Raw genomic sequence first — 19,272 nt, forward strand, 5'->3', positions numbered from 1 at the left:
GGTTCTCTTCAACTATCCACTACAAACTATCTTTTACAACTTAAACTATGTATCTTCATCTACTTTTAAAACCATTCTTTTTACTTTTTCTTTGAGTAGATCAAAGACAACATGGTCTGTAAGATATAGGTCAACAACAAACACACAACAGTCGATGGACTCAAATGCCAGTGGTATTAGACTAGTTTACAGTAATATTTCAAAATGGTTTTTCATTGATTTTGAAAAATCTTTGTAGAACTTGTAGGTTTTTTTTTATGTAATAAGTGGAAGAATAACATCAGACTGAAATCAGGTCGTAAAGGTATGAAATGCAATAGTAAGTCGTGTCAGTACGAATATGAACTGGAGTATAATAAAGAAAAGTATGATTACATGTGATAATATTTCTGACAGAATGATTGACAAAATGAGGAGTTAGAAGCAGATTTTAATAACTTTCTAATGTTAATAGTCATGAAAAATCACTCATAAATTCTCTTATTACAGCTTAATGTTCTTCTTCTTTGATGTTTGGTGCCTTGATAATAACTGGTTGGTTGAGCTAACCATGGTGTACACTGATACTCACAAAACATGATACCCTCATCTCCTAGTGGACCGTATTGACTTTAATGGTTGATCAACTAAACCAAGTAACATCTCCCTTGGGATTTTTCACATGACATCATTTGGAAGTTCTCCCCATATGATTACAGTACGTGTGGAGTTTCAAACTACTGCTATGACTATAATAAATTATAATGGTCAGAAGAGTGTTACTAAAGTATCTTTACATGTAGATTGTAAATGAAGATAGGTTTCTAAGGTATTATTTGAAAGTAAATTGTAAAGAAGATTTACACACCTGGCAGCTATTACGATTAACAATCCGACCATTTATTTGCATTATATTCAGATCAAAAGATTTTTCGAATTTCCGTCGCATCAACCTGCATGACGTAGTTTAACTATCTAGGTAAATGTAATTGACCCTGCTGTAAGGTTTAAATGACTTGGATCATGCAAGATCACGACTGTCTTACTTCCCTACGTAACTGGCACTAATATTTGCTTTATTATAAATTTCTGACAAGTTTTTTCATCCTGTATTGATCAATCGACGATATTTCCGTTCGTGAGACTAAAAGGAATATGTAATTATTACTGTTGTAGATTTACAGGACACGTTCTAATTCCCACCAATTATCTCCCGCATTCTTCTCTATTTAAAAATATTGATTATCTTATATCATAGAAGACAATATCCTTATTGTTCTATACTTCTTAATTTTTCATTCATATTCCCGTGTTGTTAACTAGAATGAATCTTAAATAATATTAATTATGGCACTGACTAGTGTTACAATAATTTGCTAGGCGACGGATATGGTATGGAGAATTAAAAAGACTTGAATAAATTATTTTAGCTTGAAGTCAAAAGAACCTTTTCCATACGTTTTTCTAATTTTTTTTATTTATCATATATGCATGCATATGGATGTCCTCTTTCAATGACACCATTAAAATGGTCGTGCATTTTTTATTTAAAATAATTCAAACTATAAAAGGGAAAATAACCGTCAAAATATTTCGTTCTGTCATAATGGTATAACCCTGACATAATATCGATGTACATTAATATACATATTTCATGTCAAAGATAACAATCTTTATGAGTAATGATATCAAAGATGAGAAACTTATGCTTTTAAATTTTAGTTTCCATATAAATTAAGAAATGGATGTTTTTTCTATGGGGTTAGATCGAGTCAAAAGATCACCAAAGTTTCTATGAATTCAAGACAGGAAGTTGAAAAAGATCCTTACAACCAAGTATAGAAACTTACACCTGTCCTATCTCATATATTCAAATGTTGCCAACATCAAAGACTTCATGAAAATTATCCGCATGTTTAGATTCCGCCAAAAACTTATTGAGAATTGAGCGAGCAGTTAGTTATTGGTCGTCCTATATCATGTTTAGATAGCCCAAGGCACAATTTTGTTCTTATGATGAGCTTTATAATAATTCTAGAATAAAACGGACCTTTTTCTCTTCCGTGTAAGTTATTTGTGTTAAAAATAAAATTAAAAAGACAGTCAACAAAGGGAATTGATCGAAGTTTTTAATTAATTCTTCTCTTAATTTGGAAATAAATATTTCTAAAAGGAAATATGAGAAGTCAATAGAACTAAATATGGACGATTTGTTTTTTTTTCTATGTGAAATAACACTGGAGGATAATAGTTAATATTTTAAAGATTGGATTTCTTAAATCCTTTAATCACGATCACTTTCAAAGCAAAATAGAAATATTTTTGAGGAATTATGTTTGATTGTGAGTTAATATAGGCAATTGTTATCAAGATCAATAATAAGAGTATTAAAGATATCCCATAATCTGATTATTTATTTTAAAGAAAGTTTAAATCTAACACCGTGATAATTTAAAAATGCTTAAAAAATGAAACAAATTCACGTGGATTTAATTTTGACCTGAAACTTAAACGACAAAACATATGGAAAATCCTAATAAAAGTTTTTTTTAAATAAAGCATTTTGCACATTGTTATGCTACAGATTAACAATAGTCACACGTCAAACATTAAAATGATTTGAGGAATGACAAAATACAAATATGCATGGATCTAGTGACAAAAGATTAGGTATAAATTTACTTAAAATAAAGTAACAGTATCTTTGTCAATAAAAATTACGTATAGGTTGAAGAATAATGACAGTGTATTTTTAAATAAGAATTAAGTTCATATAGGCGTACAAATACAATATACTTCTCAATCAAAAAATACGTATAGATTGACGTGTCTGTCATTTGAAATTATGTTCAAGTTGACATGAAATAACAACATTCTGTCAATAACAATTATGCATAGGTTGTTGTACAATAACAGTATACATGTATTTGGCAAAATAGATTACGTATAGATTGAAACAGAATAACAATATATTTGTCAATAAGAATTACTTATAGGTTGTTGTACAATAACAGTTTACATGTATTTGTCAAAAAGAATAACGTATAGATTGACGTAGAATAACAATACATTTGTCAATAAGAATTACTTATAGGTTGTTGTACAATAACAGTTTACATGTATTTGTCAAAAAGAATTACGAATAGATTGAAGTAGAATAACAATATATTTGTCTATTAGAATTACTTATAGGTTGATGTACAATAACAGTAAACATGTATTTGTCAAAAATAATTGAAGTAGAGATTGAAGTAGAATAACAATACATTTTTCAATAAGAATTACCTAAATGTTGTTGTACAATAACAGTATACATGTATTTGTCAATAAGAATTACGTATAGATTGACGTAGAATAACAATATATTTAGGTTGACAAACAATAAATATATTTGTCTTTAAGTATAGTATAGTATATATTAATTAAATATTAATAAAATATAAATTTAATATAGTAAGAATTGCGTGTGGATTGACAGTATATATGTCATTAAGAATTTTGTAAAATAACGTAATGACGTATAATTGTCGATAAGAATAACATACAACAATAGTATTCCCTTACAATGAAAGCACATCTGCCAACAAGAATTATTTAAAAGTTGGCGTACTATAACAGTATATTGGTCATTAAGAATTAAATTCATGTTGACGTAGAATAACAACATATTTGTCGATAAGAGTTACGTTTAGTTTGATATATATGTCTATAACAATATTATTACGTATAAGTTGACGTATTTTGACAATAAGAATTACGTATAGGCTGGCGTATACTGACAGTATATTTGTCAATAAGAATTACGTCTTGGTTAATATAGAATTCTGAGTTTGATTTTTCTTGGATTTTTCGATGGATTTATTAATCTGATGACATAGCCGATTAGAAATTGATGTGCATTCAGATTGTGATAATTTACTGTATATACAGTGGTGTTCATGGAATTCTCTCGATGCTATAAATTGTTTGTAAAATCACAAATCTAAAGTAGCCTACAGTGGTAATCTGTTAAGAATAAGTCTTAATCATTAGTATAAGTTTTATAATGGAATTGGTGTCGTACTCAGAATGGAAGGTCATTTCACCTGTTATTCTTTCATGGCTTGTGTACCGTATTCCCCTTGTCTTCATCTGTTATGAATTTACAGAAAATAAAACCAAATGTATGCTCTTTTGTTTCCGATACTATGGTAATTTAGAAAGGTAGCAAAATATTCCACATTAACTCAGTCAGTGGTTTTAGTGCCCGTTGACTCCGTTTTCTAACCCCTTTTCTTGAGTTGACAGAATCTTTCTAACATCTTTGTTTATTTAGTTAAAATAGAAGTTTTGTTGTGGCTTAAACCACGACTGGCGCATTCTGACAATTTTGATGACTGTGTTCTGAATTAAAACAACAAGTTCTTTCAGAAAAGGCGAGAAAAACGTCTTGATATTGAGAATAACAACAAAATTTGCAATGTTTTAGAAGGAAATATACTATTGTTAAAATATACTACATAGACACTATCATATTTCATTTTCCATGTCAAATTGATTCCATTTGATTCGCAGGTCAAAAAACAAAGATTCACTGATCATGAACTTTTATAAAAATGAATGTGTTAATTTGAATTCAAAAATGAGTAAACTTGTTCAAAAGAAATTTACGTTTAAGGTAGAACTTTTTCTCAGAACATACAGTCATAGACCTATTTCATACAATCAAAGGGAGTATATTTCAAAAAAGGCAAAGGGTAGATATTTTGAAGTTTGCCACTAAAGGGGCTGTTCTGAATGTTTTTGTAAAATCATTAATTGTTTAGCAAAGATGAAATAAACATAAAATTACTTCAAAAGAAAACTATATGAATAGTATTCATCACCAACGCCATGTCTCAATCACAATAATTTCAGGCTTGCTTATTCACAAAAAATTTTCGGTGCACAAACGGAACGTTGTTTCAGATGTTTTTAAATTATATAAATAGAGATAATAAGGAATGGATTAAATAAAGGATATCTTACAGAATCATATTCTAGATATTTACTAGAATAATAGTCGTTAATTAGAAATGTGTAATGAATACCACGTGTATTACCTTATATATAACACATGGTAAACATCAGATAATATGCCTTAAATTACATGTTGAAACAAACACCTCAAATTATACTAAAACTAACCAAATGCTGCTACTAGTTGACAGTTACATCATTACAAAACCTATACCATGTGCTATACAAGTGTCCGGTGGACAAACGTCTTTATATTAACGACACAAATATTAATTCCATGTGTAGGTTCCCTCTTTCAGCCTCGCCTCGCTCTCTACAATCTTTTGAACTACACAAACTTGCAACTGATTTGTTTTTATTTAGATTTTAAAACAAACGACTTGTAAGGTACCGGAACTTTATTACAAAGTGACTGGAAGTACTTCAAACAAATTTTATTTAATGCATTACAACCTGCAACAATCTTTTTAAAGAACAGATGTGTCTTACAAGTCAACTGTGTTCTTTTTATTTCAATTTTTTCCTACACTTAGAGTTTATAGTAATAGTTAACTATAGTATCATGAACGATTTCAAGAAAAAAGAGATTGTTATTGTTTTGATCGATTACCAACGAAATTGTCCAGTGTAAACTGAAATGACAAGCAGATTGTGTCACGATGGCAGTGAGCCACCATTGATCAGCCTACTGATTGGCGTTTGAGTGCACTCAGTTAAGCCTGTATCTTAAAATATATTCCTGAAATCTAAAATCGAATTGCATATATGGTAGTTACTGCGACCAAGTCGCAAGCATCGTTGATTACGAATATTAAAGGTTTTTTTTTTTAAATTTAAACTTTTACTGACTTATTTGATGGTTATACAACCAATAAAAGGGAGATGTAGATGTGAAACAGGGTTGAGATACGCAATAGTCTCGTACGTGTTGAAGCGACGATGGAATGAGGCTCAAATTGATATAGCTCTGGACCTGGACGAGTCAGGAAGAGAAAAGTATAAATTCAATTTTCAATAAAACAGCCTTGGGCACTTCAAATCATCATTTTTAAAGTATGGATATTTTGTGATGTCACATCTTGCGAGAACTTACAGTTGCCCATCTTTGAACCCATTGAATCTAGATCCACTATTGTCCGTGTATTTTCATAAGTGGTCATGCATTTGATCTCTTTCAAAGAGAGAAAATTTATCTTTCCTCGCCAAGCTGTGTCGAGAGTTGGCTTAGGTGATACGGACTGATCGAAATAAAGAAGAAATTCTTTTAATACCATTTTTACANAGAAACAACACGAAATATGCTTTAGTTGAAGTAATCAATTGTTTTTCTAGGCTCAAGTTTTGCCTGTGGCTGACTTGAGGTTATTTTAAGGTATCGACCCAAGTCTCAAGTAGACGTTGTCATGTCAGGTATACACACTAAGTTTATTGAAGTGGTCGCTATAATCCACAAAACACAGACACCACCTCATCGAAGGTTTGTAGATTTTTAAGAATATGAGCAGCATTTATTAGGATCACTAGCCTATAAAAGAGACAAAAGTTATAAGTATTGATTTAAAACTTTATTGGATATACTGGATTCTACCTGCAATAAGTCCACAATAAATACTCGTTGTACCTATTATGTGACAGAAAATTTCTCTATGCTTGAACCGATCAATCATTTGACCATGCATGCAGAACTTCAATGGGATATTAATGCTGAATAAAGGCATTTCCTTTTCATTTTAATTTTTAAAGAGAACATATAGTGTATAGAATTGCCCGAGAAAGAGAGTATTCTATTTGAAATTGTAACTAAACATTAACTTGACGCCATATTGGATTGCAGATAAAATATTGCCTATTTAATCTTGTAAATCTTCTTTTAAATTTTCTTTAGTTTGAATTTGAGTGAACTACAAGTTAAGTTAATATGGTTCACATTTTTCTCACATCTGCCCTTACTGAGGCCATGTTCCTACAGCGCGTGTGGTAGCAGAGAGGCCCCGGGGTTCATTTCACTTGTCAATCATGGCGGTGAAGATCAAAGAGAATGTTTTGTTAGATCTTGCCGACTATAGATAGGAAGAAATGAAACTGTGGTGGCAAGATGAAATCAGTAAAATATTAAATTTCCTCTTTTCATAGACGATATGGGTTTGAGTTCGATTATGTTGCATGACGCATTGGACCAGACAATTATCAGTTTTCCTATTAAAAATAGGATTAGATAGAGGCAGAAGAAAGTCATATTGGAAAGAATTGACATAAACGTTGATCGGACCAGTTAAAGAATATAAAACAATTTGATTCGGTGAAAAGACAGACTTGGTTTTTATCAAAATAAGAAATCGAGGATCTAACAGAAAATTCCTGGTTTGTGCGGCAGTCGGGTCGTGACCTTTTGAAATCAAACCTAGAATACTATTCACGTGTCACGAAGGGCTGGTCGACTAATTAAGATTCGTGCTAATTTCATCTCGAATATTGTCGAATATTGACCAATTCAAAAAGATAAAATTCTAATAAAATGACATCTAATGCACCCCAATTAGATTAAAAGACGAGAGAATAACTAAAAGGCGATAATTTGAATAATTGTTAATTTCCCACTCTTAGTATTTTATTATTAGTTTTATAATGTTCTTCCTATCATTTTCTCACTTTCTTTAGGATTTCTTCAGCGGATTAGACCAATTTCTTAATTATTTTCATTACCTTAGATATAGCGTGAAATTAATTAATGAAAAGTTAACTATTGTGAAATAGTCTTCCATTTCTACTATTGTACCAGTAGAATTTAGTTATAACTTTTATTTTAAAATACCATAAGTTTTCATTATTTTTTCCAAAAATGACACTTTAATAGATGTTTGGATCAGACTAATATCATATGTTTACAATGGACCATTTTCTCGCCTAATTTCGACATAAAATAAAATAATGATAATAATGCGTTTTGAAAGGTTTTTAGTAGCGAGATGAATAATATATTTTAATAGAAAGATAAGTATATGAATTAAATATGTCTAAAAGGCAGACTAAAAGGGTGTAAATGGTTGTCGAGAGAATTAAAAATATTGTAGCATATAAGAGATATTATATTTATATAATAAACCTGATTAATAAATCTGTCTAACTTCATACTAATACTTACTATAAGAATAGTCAGAACTCGTCAAATTTTTATATCATACTGCCACATTCAATTAAAATCATACCTTTTATATCAGGTGAAATATGGTTAAATAGCCTTTATATAACACCTAAATTCCTTTGATGTTTTGTTCTTCTATACTATAATTGCAGACATAGCGTTTGTCGGGGCTCAAATAGATTAAACACAAAATAGAGGGCAGGATTCTGATTCAAGATGAGAATAATTTGTGCTCTTATTTTGAAAATAGAAATTATGCGTTTCTAGATTTTGAAAAATGCACTCTAACTTTAGCTTGAAAGTGCAACAGAAAAGGTGATTCTTTTCAACAAAAAATAAAATACAGTATCGTATCAAAGGAATAAGGGAATTATATATAGGCTAAAAATCCTCCAGTTTCGTTGTCTAATTTAACATATTTAACGACGGGTGTGGCGCCAGACAGGGTGTGCTTACTCTTCTAGACACCTGATATACTTAAGCACTTATGTTTGATATACTTACTCATGAGGAAAGTTCATTAGCTGTTACCATTATTTCGTCAAAATGTTTGTTTCGTTTTTGCTGTTCGGATCCTTATTACTTGGTTTATTTATTTATATACCATTGAGCCTTTTTCAATCACAAATATTCACAAGTGTACTGCTGCATGTAGTAGCTTATCACATAAATTGTGATTATTTGTGATATTCAATGAATACATTTTATGATGCGTCTTAATTTTCATAATGTTGTGTTTTACTATGTTGCATTTTGTGAATTATTGTGATAATACAATGGCATAATATTTATTATCGTTTGTGATAAATCGGGATATTCGCATCTATATGTAGGCCTTTATAATGGATAGTGATATTCTTAATATTATGCTAAATTATGATATTTACAAATTTCAATTCTTTATCACAAATTTTAAGAATCGGTTTTGTACGCATATGCTATTTTTAACACTTATATAACTTTATGTCATATATTGTCACGTTCGTGTCTATCGTCACTACTTTGGATATTCTGTTCTTTTCATGCATTCTATTATATAATAATTTGTTGTAAATGATGCTGGTACTTGTGATAGATTGTGATAACAAATTATGAGTTCTTTATATCATAGGCCTACAACAAAGTGCGATACGGTTGTGAGGTTGATTGTAGTAGCGTATAGTCTTCTTTCTTTTGATCAATTATGCAACTCTTTAGAAATTCGTTGCTGTTCAATAGCTGTATTATAGTCGTTCATATTTCATTAGATAGCTTTAGATAGAAATTTTGATTATATAGAAGTGTATTATTATGGTTTCGTTTGTATTTATTATATGTTATTTTTTGGATACCCTCTGACCAGCATTAACATAAATATTGAGCAATATTACAATTATATAGACCTACTGCCTTTTATAAACCTTTGACGAATTCAATATGATAAGATATGATTTGATTATGTGACTTTATTTATAATGTGACCTGGTGACGTGATATGTTGTGATATTTCCTATATATTGTGTGTTGTTATTGTGTCTTTTTTATGATCCATAAATTGTTCAATAATGTTGTAATTTTCATGATGGATTTCGAGAATAAAAGATTCTTATGGAACCTCGTTGTAAATATTGAATTATGCCAATGTTAACAAGGACGATTTGAGTTTCAGTGACTGACCTCTATTTTAATAGATGGGTTTATCTCAATCAACTCTTAAAGTTGATAAAATATGAATAATATCTAACAAGTTAACATCTCGATATACCAGTTTCAATCAGATTTTTGGAATACACATTTTACTTGATATATCTTTGAATCAGATTAATAGTTCAGAATTCATATTTTCACACATTTCACTTACCGTAACATGTACTTGTGTCATTAAGTAGGAACCCTTTTCTTTAGGGCCTTTTTTCTTTCGTAACAATCACAATTATTTACATCATTCTCAACTCCCCAAAACAAACGATTGATACACTGTCGTAGCTGACAGGAAGTGGCCCTAGTCAAACACCAATAAACCTATAGAATTTGAACATGGTATGATCTAGCTGAAACTGGGAAAAGTCTAGAAATAAATGCACAAACACGTTGTTAATTCCGCTGCCAGCCACAACAAATAGTTCATGTATCAGTTATATCAGATTTTCTTGTTATTAGTCGTACCATACCTCAGACTTTGACATAGTTTGGAATTCGGAATCTGAAATACGATAATTAACCCTAGAGAATTCCTGGAAACACATCAGGTACATTCTTGTGTTTATTTTAATTGAATCCACAGTTCCACGGCAATGGACGCATTTTCATTGTATGTATCTGATATGTAAGACAAATCAAACAATCTACCCCTCCAAGAAACTTTAAATTTCCTAATCTTCATTTATGATCTTCAGAAGATTTTGACCTCGGATCTGTAGATAAGAAACAGGAAGTGGATAAAATTGATTTCTGTTTTCTAAAGAAAAATTGTGTTTTTTTGCACTGGACAATGAACAAAGAAAATTGCAGAGAATTTGGCATCTAGTTATGACTAAATGTGCCAAAACGATTAGCTGAAACGAATAAGAAATACATATTACTAAAAATTAACACTACTTCAAATTTACTCAACCAATTAGGTAGCCTATTTCTTTCTTTATCATCATTATATGTGGTTTGTTTACCAATTAAACTTTCCCAATCTCATGTCATTTTCCAAAATTCCATACCATTTATATTAACATTATCTGATTCTTTTAACAGGTTGGTCTATTCAACTGTTAACTTGAACTTTGACAAATTTCATTCTAACCTACAGAAATAATTGTTTACTAGAACAGACATAAATGGTGGTAGAATAGGAAAGATGTAGTTTTTGACGAGGAAAATATATTTCAGAGAAATAATAAAGCTCAATTTCAGATATCCATATCAGTTTATCAGAAAATCGGACTATTTTTATTGGAGACTGTCGTTGACAGTACTGATGTAGAAATTCGAACTGAGAGGAAAGTGTAAGTCGAATAGATTATGAATCAACGCCCACAAAACGCTTTGCTTTAAACCATATGCAATTAATACTGAAATTGAAAGACTGATAGGCCAACTAAGTTATTATATAGATCTAAGATATATTTAACATCTAAATAATTTCCGACGGACGTCACTAGTCAAAAACAATAACTATGTGTAAATATTCAATATTTCTAGATACATGTACTTGTAGGAAGGTCAGGAACAATGACCTTGTATACAGTTATAATAGTTTTTTTTGGATACATAACATGAGATGTTAAGGAAACAAAGGGAACAACTCTGTATAAAAGCAAGCATTTTGTTTTAGTTAATGAAAACAAAATAGCAACACGGAATACAGATCAATTGATAAAATGAAGTCCATGATGACAACTCTTTATAAAGAAGGGCGATAACTCTTTATACAGAAGGACGATAACTCTTGTAAAGAAGAATAATAAAGCTTTATAAAGAAGAACGAGAATTCTCTATACAGAAGGTCGATAACTCTTTATACAGAAAGCGCTAACTCTTTATATTTAATTGTACCTTTTTCAGTATAAAAAGACATAAATTTATACCTGATCAAATCTATATTATCAGGAACATTATGAGTGTGTCTTATTTAATGAATAGTCAAGATAAATATACACTTGTTGGCTTGTTTGTATTTAAGTAATCATATTTGCAATGTTCAAATTCCAGTTACCTAAAGAAGAACTAGGTGATGAGTTTCATTATATTTAATTGTAACTTTTTTGGTATGGAAAGACACAAATATATACCTGATCATATCTATAACCACAGGAACATTATTAGTCTGAGTTAATAGTCAAGATAAATAAATATGCTAAATTTGAAAAATTGTCATATCTGTATTTAAGTAACCGTATTTACATTGTCCCACTTCCAGCTTCTAACACCAACTTCATATGTATATATATAACATTTATATATGTTATATTTATGTATGTTATATTTATATTTGTTATATTGATTGTGTTCAATTTATCGTACTGTTATGCCTCATGTGAGGCCTTTATAGTGAAATAAAAAAGTTTCAAACAAGTATCAAAGGTTTCAAGTTTCTTTTTAAAGAAGAGCGAAGAGCGACAACTCTTCCTAAGAAGGGCCATAATCCTTTATAAAGAAGAACGTTAACTCTTTATAAGAACGACCATAACCCTTTATAAAGAAGGTCCATAACTAATTTATCAAAGAAATGTTAGATATTTAATCATGAAGCTCTATGTGATAATTGTCAAACGTATAGTAACACTTTGTTGAAACAACGTATAAGGTGTAATAACTTAGTTTTTGGAAGATGTAAAATGAAATTCATTGCTTAGAGAAGGCTGAGATATATAAGTTGATAGGTGAGACAATGTACCTCTATCGTATTTAATGAAACGTTATGAAAGTTGTCTGTTGTGTGATTGCCTTGTCTTTATAAAATATTAACGTACTGATTGCAATAGACTAATGTATCAAAGTTTAGAAGTAAATGGAATCATCTATCTGATTTTTCGAGACAAATAATTTGAAGATAGGTAGGCTAGAGAATAGAAGAATATGGAATTTACGTGACTTAAAGAATTCGTCGTCTGATATCAAGACAATTACTTTATTTAAATTGTCTTCTTTTATTTTACACTTGTACAATGTGATAAGAGTAAATTTCAAAAATATGTTATTTGATATTTCAAGTTGAATGAGGTTTGTCTGAAATTTGTTTCCCATTTTTTAAACAATTACTTCGCTTTAATTCTTGAATTTTAAATGTAAGGCTACTTGAAAGGGGTGTAAGTGACGCCACAGATGTGATATTTCTAGGATTCTTACCCCAAATAATCTTTACTCTAAGCTTAGTCTTAATGTCTAATATCAAAATATAGGTATGGTTGTGTCTTTTTTATTACTCAATTTTACTATAGAGTTAGGCCAAATAACAATATTTCTCCAAATAGTCCGACATATTTTATGATTTCTATTCAATTCCAGGTAAATTATTATTATTATTATTGTCTTATCATTAAGTACATAAAGGTTGGTTTATATTAAAACATATTGTTTTAATAGACAATTATAATATCTGTGATATATTAAATTGAGAATTGAAAATGGATTATCAATAATATAATCTAAATACATGTGAACAATATACCTGATGTAGACTCTCTACCTGACTATTACAACCTACATTCATCTTGTCTTTATAATTAAAGAATTGTTAATTAAAAATATCAATTAAGTAAAAGGATGTTGGAGAAGATAAGGTGGTTATTTTCTTTCTAACTAGCAATATTTTACACGGTATATCAAAATGAATTTAACGGTATTAAGATTTAACGCGGGTCATTAGCAATACAAATGAGTCTAAATGACTAAAATTCTCTTCGCTAGGCGAAAGTTAATGTAAAAAGCCAATGTCTCAACTATTATTTCTTAATTCTAGCTGGCTGTTTGATGAAGCTTGATACTCTGTTTCATTAAGAAAATAAAATAGAATTACATGTTGTAGGATGCGGCTAGGCGAAATGACTGGAAGAAAGATGGTTGATGTTTTTAATTAACTATCAGTAATTGGTACTTTCTACTAGCATCTATAACCTAATTAACTAACTACCTGTATTCTTGTCCAAGAAAACATGAAACAAAAAGTGGAGAAAAAAAATACACTATACCACCTCCATCCAAAAAAAAAAGACAAGAGTTTTTATGCTTACCATTTTCTATAGAAATCAATGTATTTTTACCATACTAAATGATACCATATCCTTTAAATGTAAAATTAACATAATGCTTATTTTAATTTCATGTTGAATCTAATATTTTACTAAATACAAAGGGCGGCGTTACCTGATGTATGAAATCTGCAAAAACAGTTGGAAGTAAAGCCATTGCAGGCAATTTGATTGTATTATAACTAATTTTAAAGATCAAAGACTCTTTTACGTCATAAAATATAATTTCGCTCTCATTGAAATCCCTTGATCTTTATTGAAAAAAATGAAAACATTTGTTATTTCTATTCACATTTCGCTATGTAAAATATAATTTAATTCGTTATAATTATCATATTATATTTTTTGATATAGTTCAACAGTTATATACTTATAATAATACGAGTTTATACTCAAGTATCAGTCAGATATCAAACAGTAAGGATATGTCTGTATCAGTCCATCTTCCGAATTTTTATATCTGAAAGAGAACAGAGATTTTATGTCAGAAATGCATGTTAAAAATAGTAAAATAAGATGAAAATAGTGATATTTTAGAAGTATAAATTATCTTCAACCATATTTGAGATAAAAACCAATGTTTGTGAATGGTAGAGTTAGATAGGCTTAATCACAACACTCTTTTCACCCATTTCCTCTTGTTTATACCCATGTTTTATTCTCTACCAGTATTTCATTATGCATTGAGCTTTGTTGTCGTTGACAGTTCACCAAAACTTCAAAGAAGATCAAAGAGTTGCCGGTAAAGATGATAAAGGTGATGTTTACACAGCTCGCACCTTCTTATATTGACTCTTTAGAATATCTGGCCAACAAAACATACACATTATTTCAATGTCAGATAGAAAAAAATACAAGGAGCCTCATGCATGGGAACGAAATGTTGGTTTGTGTTTGATGAAGGAATTAAGATTAATTACAAGAATCTCTTTAGGAATGTTAGAAGAAAGGATGAATAAATAGAGACTTCGTCTATTCAGTACACTGATTGTTGAGATTTTCAATATAATATATGACTGTATTATTTCACGGAAATCACCCACCAAGAAATATGAAAACAGCTATTTTTAATTTAAATTCTCTTATTTTGGAATCTTAAATCTTCACCACCAGTCAAAACCTAAATCGTGATCACCAGATTTCACTCATCTTTAATCTTTTGGCGAAATTTTCATAGAAATATGAAGACCAACTGACTTTGAATATTAAAGTTTCGCAATAATATTTGATAGAAATTATTTCAACCTTTGTGTAAGATTTGTTAAAATAGAACATAATATATTTTGTGTAGGCTAGTTTCTTTTATATAAGTAATGATTAGGATATATCTTATCTGATCCCTTTTAATTTCTTTTAAATACGTAATCTACAGTCAACAAAATATTTACAATCACTTACTAGATTTCATTTACGTTACAACGTGATTGCATCGTTGTATCAATTTTCTATTTTTTATGTATCCATTTTTTTCGTGCTGCAAAGTAAGACATTCTTACCGCATGTGAAGAAATTACCGTAAACATATATCCTTATAAATAAAATATCTATATTCAAGTTCAAATAGAAATTGTAAGCTATGCTATGGTTTGTTTGATGTGTCGGCTCCTTTGATGTAAGATATTTATAGCTGTAATGGGGTTAGAACATGGTCGTCTTAGATTGTGTGTAGCTCTGATATATTACTGGGAAATAGACATTTGAAAGAGACTTATACCGTCACGAGTTATGTCCCATTTAATTCAATTTTTCAATATATATAGACTCGTGTCAACTGAAAATTATATAGATAATAACATGTACACAAATAAATTTCTTATTTTTTTAGAAATATTTAGAGAAGTACATTTTGATGCAAGAAGCAATTATATTAACGTTTTTAGTGAATGTTTATTGTATTTGGGAGTATAGATATTAGAAAGTGAAAACCCAATACAGTTTAATGTTTCTAAGGTAAATAATAGCTTTGTACTTCCGCTCTGCTGACCAATCAGTGCGCTAGGAATTGTGACAGGTAATGTCAGGTGTAAAGGAAATATTTTTACTTTGATCCTCAACTGGTGAGATTATTTTGTTTTGAAATTCTGACATGGCCCTAGCCCTTTTGACGATAAAGTTTGTGCCGTTAAGTGTAGCCTAGGCTAAATATTTTCATGTGTGCAATTATCCTGTGCGCAGTCAGTGAGTTTTAGCTCGGCCCAAAAAAGGACCCATTGTTTTGGACCCTTTGAGGCACACTGAAAAGAGAGTCATTATTAGTGTAACAGGAGACTCTCACCATTTTTGAACACTTAATGACACTCTTTGACTGGACTTTTCAGGTGTCATTCTAAGTTTAAAAAAAACCCTGTATGGATCATCATCTATGCATATATTGATCCCCTCTCATTTAGATAAAACAAATTATGTTGATTAGGTTGCATTCATTGATGGAACTTTAATTGGACTATCTGGTTATTCTGTGGTGCTGAGAAAAGTAACTTTGAGCTTAAAAACATTCATTAGTTTTTTAGGGATTTGATTTTGATTTTTCATAGCCATAGGGTAAATATTTTTTTTGTATATATATATAATTTTGAATTTGATTGATCTGTTAGATTTGTTTAAACCTCTATAACATTGTAAATCTATTTGTAGATTTGGTAAATAAACTAAAATGTGTTGATATCAAGTTTAACAGTGTATTAATATAATTAAGAACTATGCCGCCTAAAGGCAAAGCAGGTTAGCTTAAATGTTGTTTCAATATTTTAATATTATAATGTGTTAAGTGACAGTAGTTGAGGCAAACACCACAACAAATCTTGAAAGCACTGACGTCAGAATTTTACTTACCTTGTACCAGGTAAGTCCACTGATGAACAAAAACTCACTTTGACCAAGTTTAAAATTTTTTTTTGGTCCTCTTAAGAGGTAAAAAGTTTAAAAAGTTATAAAACTCTTTCAGGTCCTAAAACAATCACAAGGAGAATTTCATCTTTTGGCAGTCAAAAGGTAAGAAATAGAAATATCATCTGATGCTTAATTTACTGTGAAATATCACTCTTAACCCTTTTAATTACTTGTCAAGTCTCAGTTAACACGTCCTAAAATCAGGGTCATATGAGAAAAACTCAAACAAAAAATCAATTATTTTAAAACAGTGATAACTTGAATGCATGTTGATGTTTTTCTTAGAGAAATTAATCAGATAGTTTATTTCATTTTAAATACTATAGATGATTTTTGAATGTTTTGTTCTTATCTTATTTACAGAATACTACCTCACAAGATAAGATCTTGGTAATTAATAAAGTTACTCATGGAAACTCGAGGTAATTTGTGTCTTTTATATTTACTGAGATAGTACTATTACCTGATATCTAAGTAGAAAGTAGTCATGATATTATAATGATGTTATTTTTTACCAAAAAGTGGGGTAATTTTTAAACATCCTAAGTTTCTACCAATATAACACAATAACAGGCAAACAAGTGTTTGTTACAGTTTCTCACTTGGAAAATGAATTACACCCCAAGACTGATGAGACAATTAAGTAGTATTTTTATGAATTAAGGGAAAGAGATTTATGGTTTATCTTGTCGTGAAGCCTATCTATGATTTGATCTTTTTAATGTTTTTTAGAAACAATACAAGTTCTACTGTATCAAGACTTTCAACTGTTACATCAAATAAACCAGGTAAAATCAGAATCATGAGCATTATACTAGTAGAATTTACCATGCTCCATGACCATATTTACATATAACCTACATATTTATTAGATTGATTTATTTTCCTTATCAAATATTTTTATGAATTAAAATTTAATTTATTATTATATTATATAGTGTTACTAACTATTTATTCTACATTAATATAAAATGGATTGCTCGTGTGTTATAGTGTGTACATATCTTTACTTGATAACTACAGTATTTATTTTCCATATACACATATACACATATAAAATATCTTTTATTCTAATAAATTATAATTTTATCTGTTTTATTCAGAGAAACCAAAGTATGATAAGGATGTAGAGAAGAAGTTTGAACAGATGATAGCTGGTGATTTAACTGGGTTACCTCCCTTACCACGCTCTATTGTCAGAATATTTCTTAGTTCAACATTTTCAGGTATAGCTTTTGTTATTATGTGACTTGATATAGTTCGACTCACATTTCTTAGTTTTCTTTAAAAATATTTAGTGAGTAACTTTCATTGTTTCATTGTAAACTATTTAAAAAAGCTATAGACTACATCCGCTCGATGCCAAACACTTTTTCTCAAATAGGCCTACAAGAAAGGAGAATTTTGTGCTGATTCTCACAGATTAAACTTAGTTCCATTTTCACTTAAACCATATTCTAATTATTTTTTATTTTATCTGTTTCCATAGATACCCATGCTGAAAGAAATATATTGTCTAGTAAAGTGTTTCCAAGATTACGAGAATATTGTAATGATATAGGTTTAGATTTCCAAGTTGTAGATCTAAGATGGGGTGTAGCTGATCAAGCTCAAAATTATCATACAGCTACCAAAATATGTTTACAAGAAATAGAAAATTGTCAGAGAGTTTCGCTTGGACCTAACTTTATTGTAAGTCCCTATTTTCATATCTTTTCTTTCATCTATCGCAGATTATTTTTGGAGTTGTATCTTGAAAAGTTTTGCAGGGATATTGATGGTGCTGAAAGATTATATCATAGTTACAGGTGTTCTTTTTTCCAGAAGCAGTGTCTTACTCTTAAATGTCATTAATTCTCTTGTAAACTCTAAAATCTTCAACTAAAACTTTTGAAGTAAACTTTTATTGATATTTCAGGCCTTTGTAAGTCATAGATATGGTGGTCAACCTCTACCTACAGAACTAACGCTTCAACAATTTGAAGTGATGAATTCAGAAATAACAAAACTTGACTTTCAAGATGGTGAGCTATTCTCCAAATGGTTTCAACTAGATGAAAATAACTTGCCACCAAATTATGTTCTGCAACATGTTACAACATTTTTACCTCATTTTGGAGATCTTTCTTATGGAAATGAAGCTGAGGCTAAAAAGGATGCAGAAATTTGGAAGGAAACTCTACAGAAATTAAAGACAATGACACAACTAGCTGCTGATTCTTTGTTTAAAAAGAAAAAATTCTCAGCTGCAGAGAAACATACATTTTTCAAATCAGGTAATGAGTTAGTTGTAATGCGTGTTATTTAAGTTTGTAGGTGACTAATGGTAATCATTTGAGGATGAACCCTATCGAAAATCAGAAAAATCGAAAAATATTTAGTATGAGTTATTGCCCTTGTTCTTAAAAAATGTGTTCAAGGTTTAGCCTGTAAACACTCTAGAAGGCCCAATTCTTGACAGATTTTGATGAAACGTGGTAATATTATTCGGTATCGCCTCAAAAAGTTCAAAAGAAGTGTATGTCTGAAGGTTGAATATTTCTT

General features: G+C 29.8%; 1 protein-coding gene across 1 annotated transcript; it reads left to right on the forward strand.

Annotated features, from left to right (window-relative positions):
• Positions 1-17,866: 17,866 nt before the first annotated feature.
• LOTGIDRAFT_119564 (hypothetical protein) lies at positions 17,867-19,036 on the forward strand (the record flags this gene model as incomplete). Its single annotated transcript, XM_009057836.1, has 3 exons — positions 17,867-17,954; positions 18,218-18,420; positions 18,647-19,036. Coding segments are annotated over 3 exons (681 nt in total), but the record flags the coding sequence as incomplete, so codon positions are not given.
• Positions 19,037-19,272: the final 236 nt, after the last annotated feature.

The sequence above is a fragment of the Lottia gigantea genome (assembly GCF_000327385.1).
Source record: "Lottia gigantea unplaced genomic scaffold LOTGIsca_31, whole genome shotgun sequence".
NCBI classification, from domain to species: domain Eukaryota; kingdom Metazoa; phylum Mollusca; class Gastropoda; family Lottiidae; genus Lottia; species Lottia gigantea.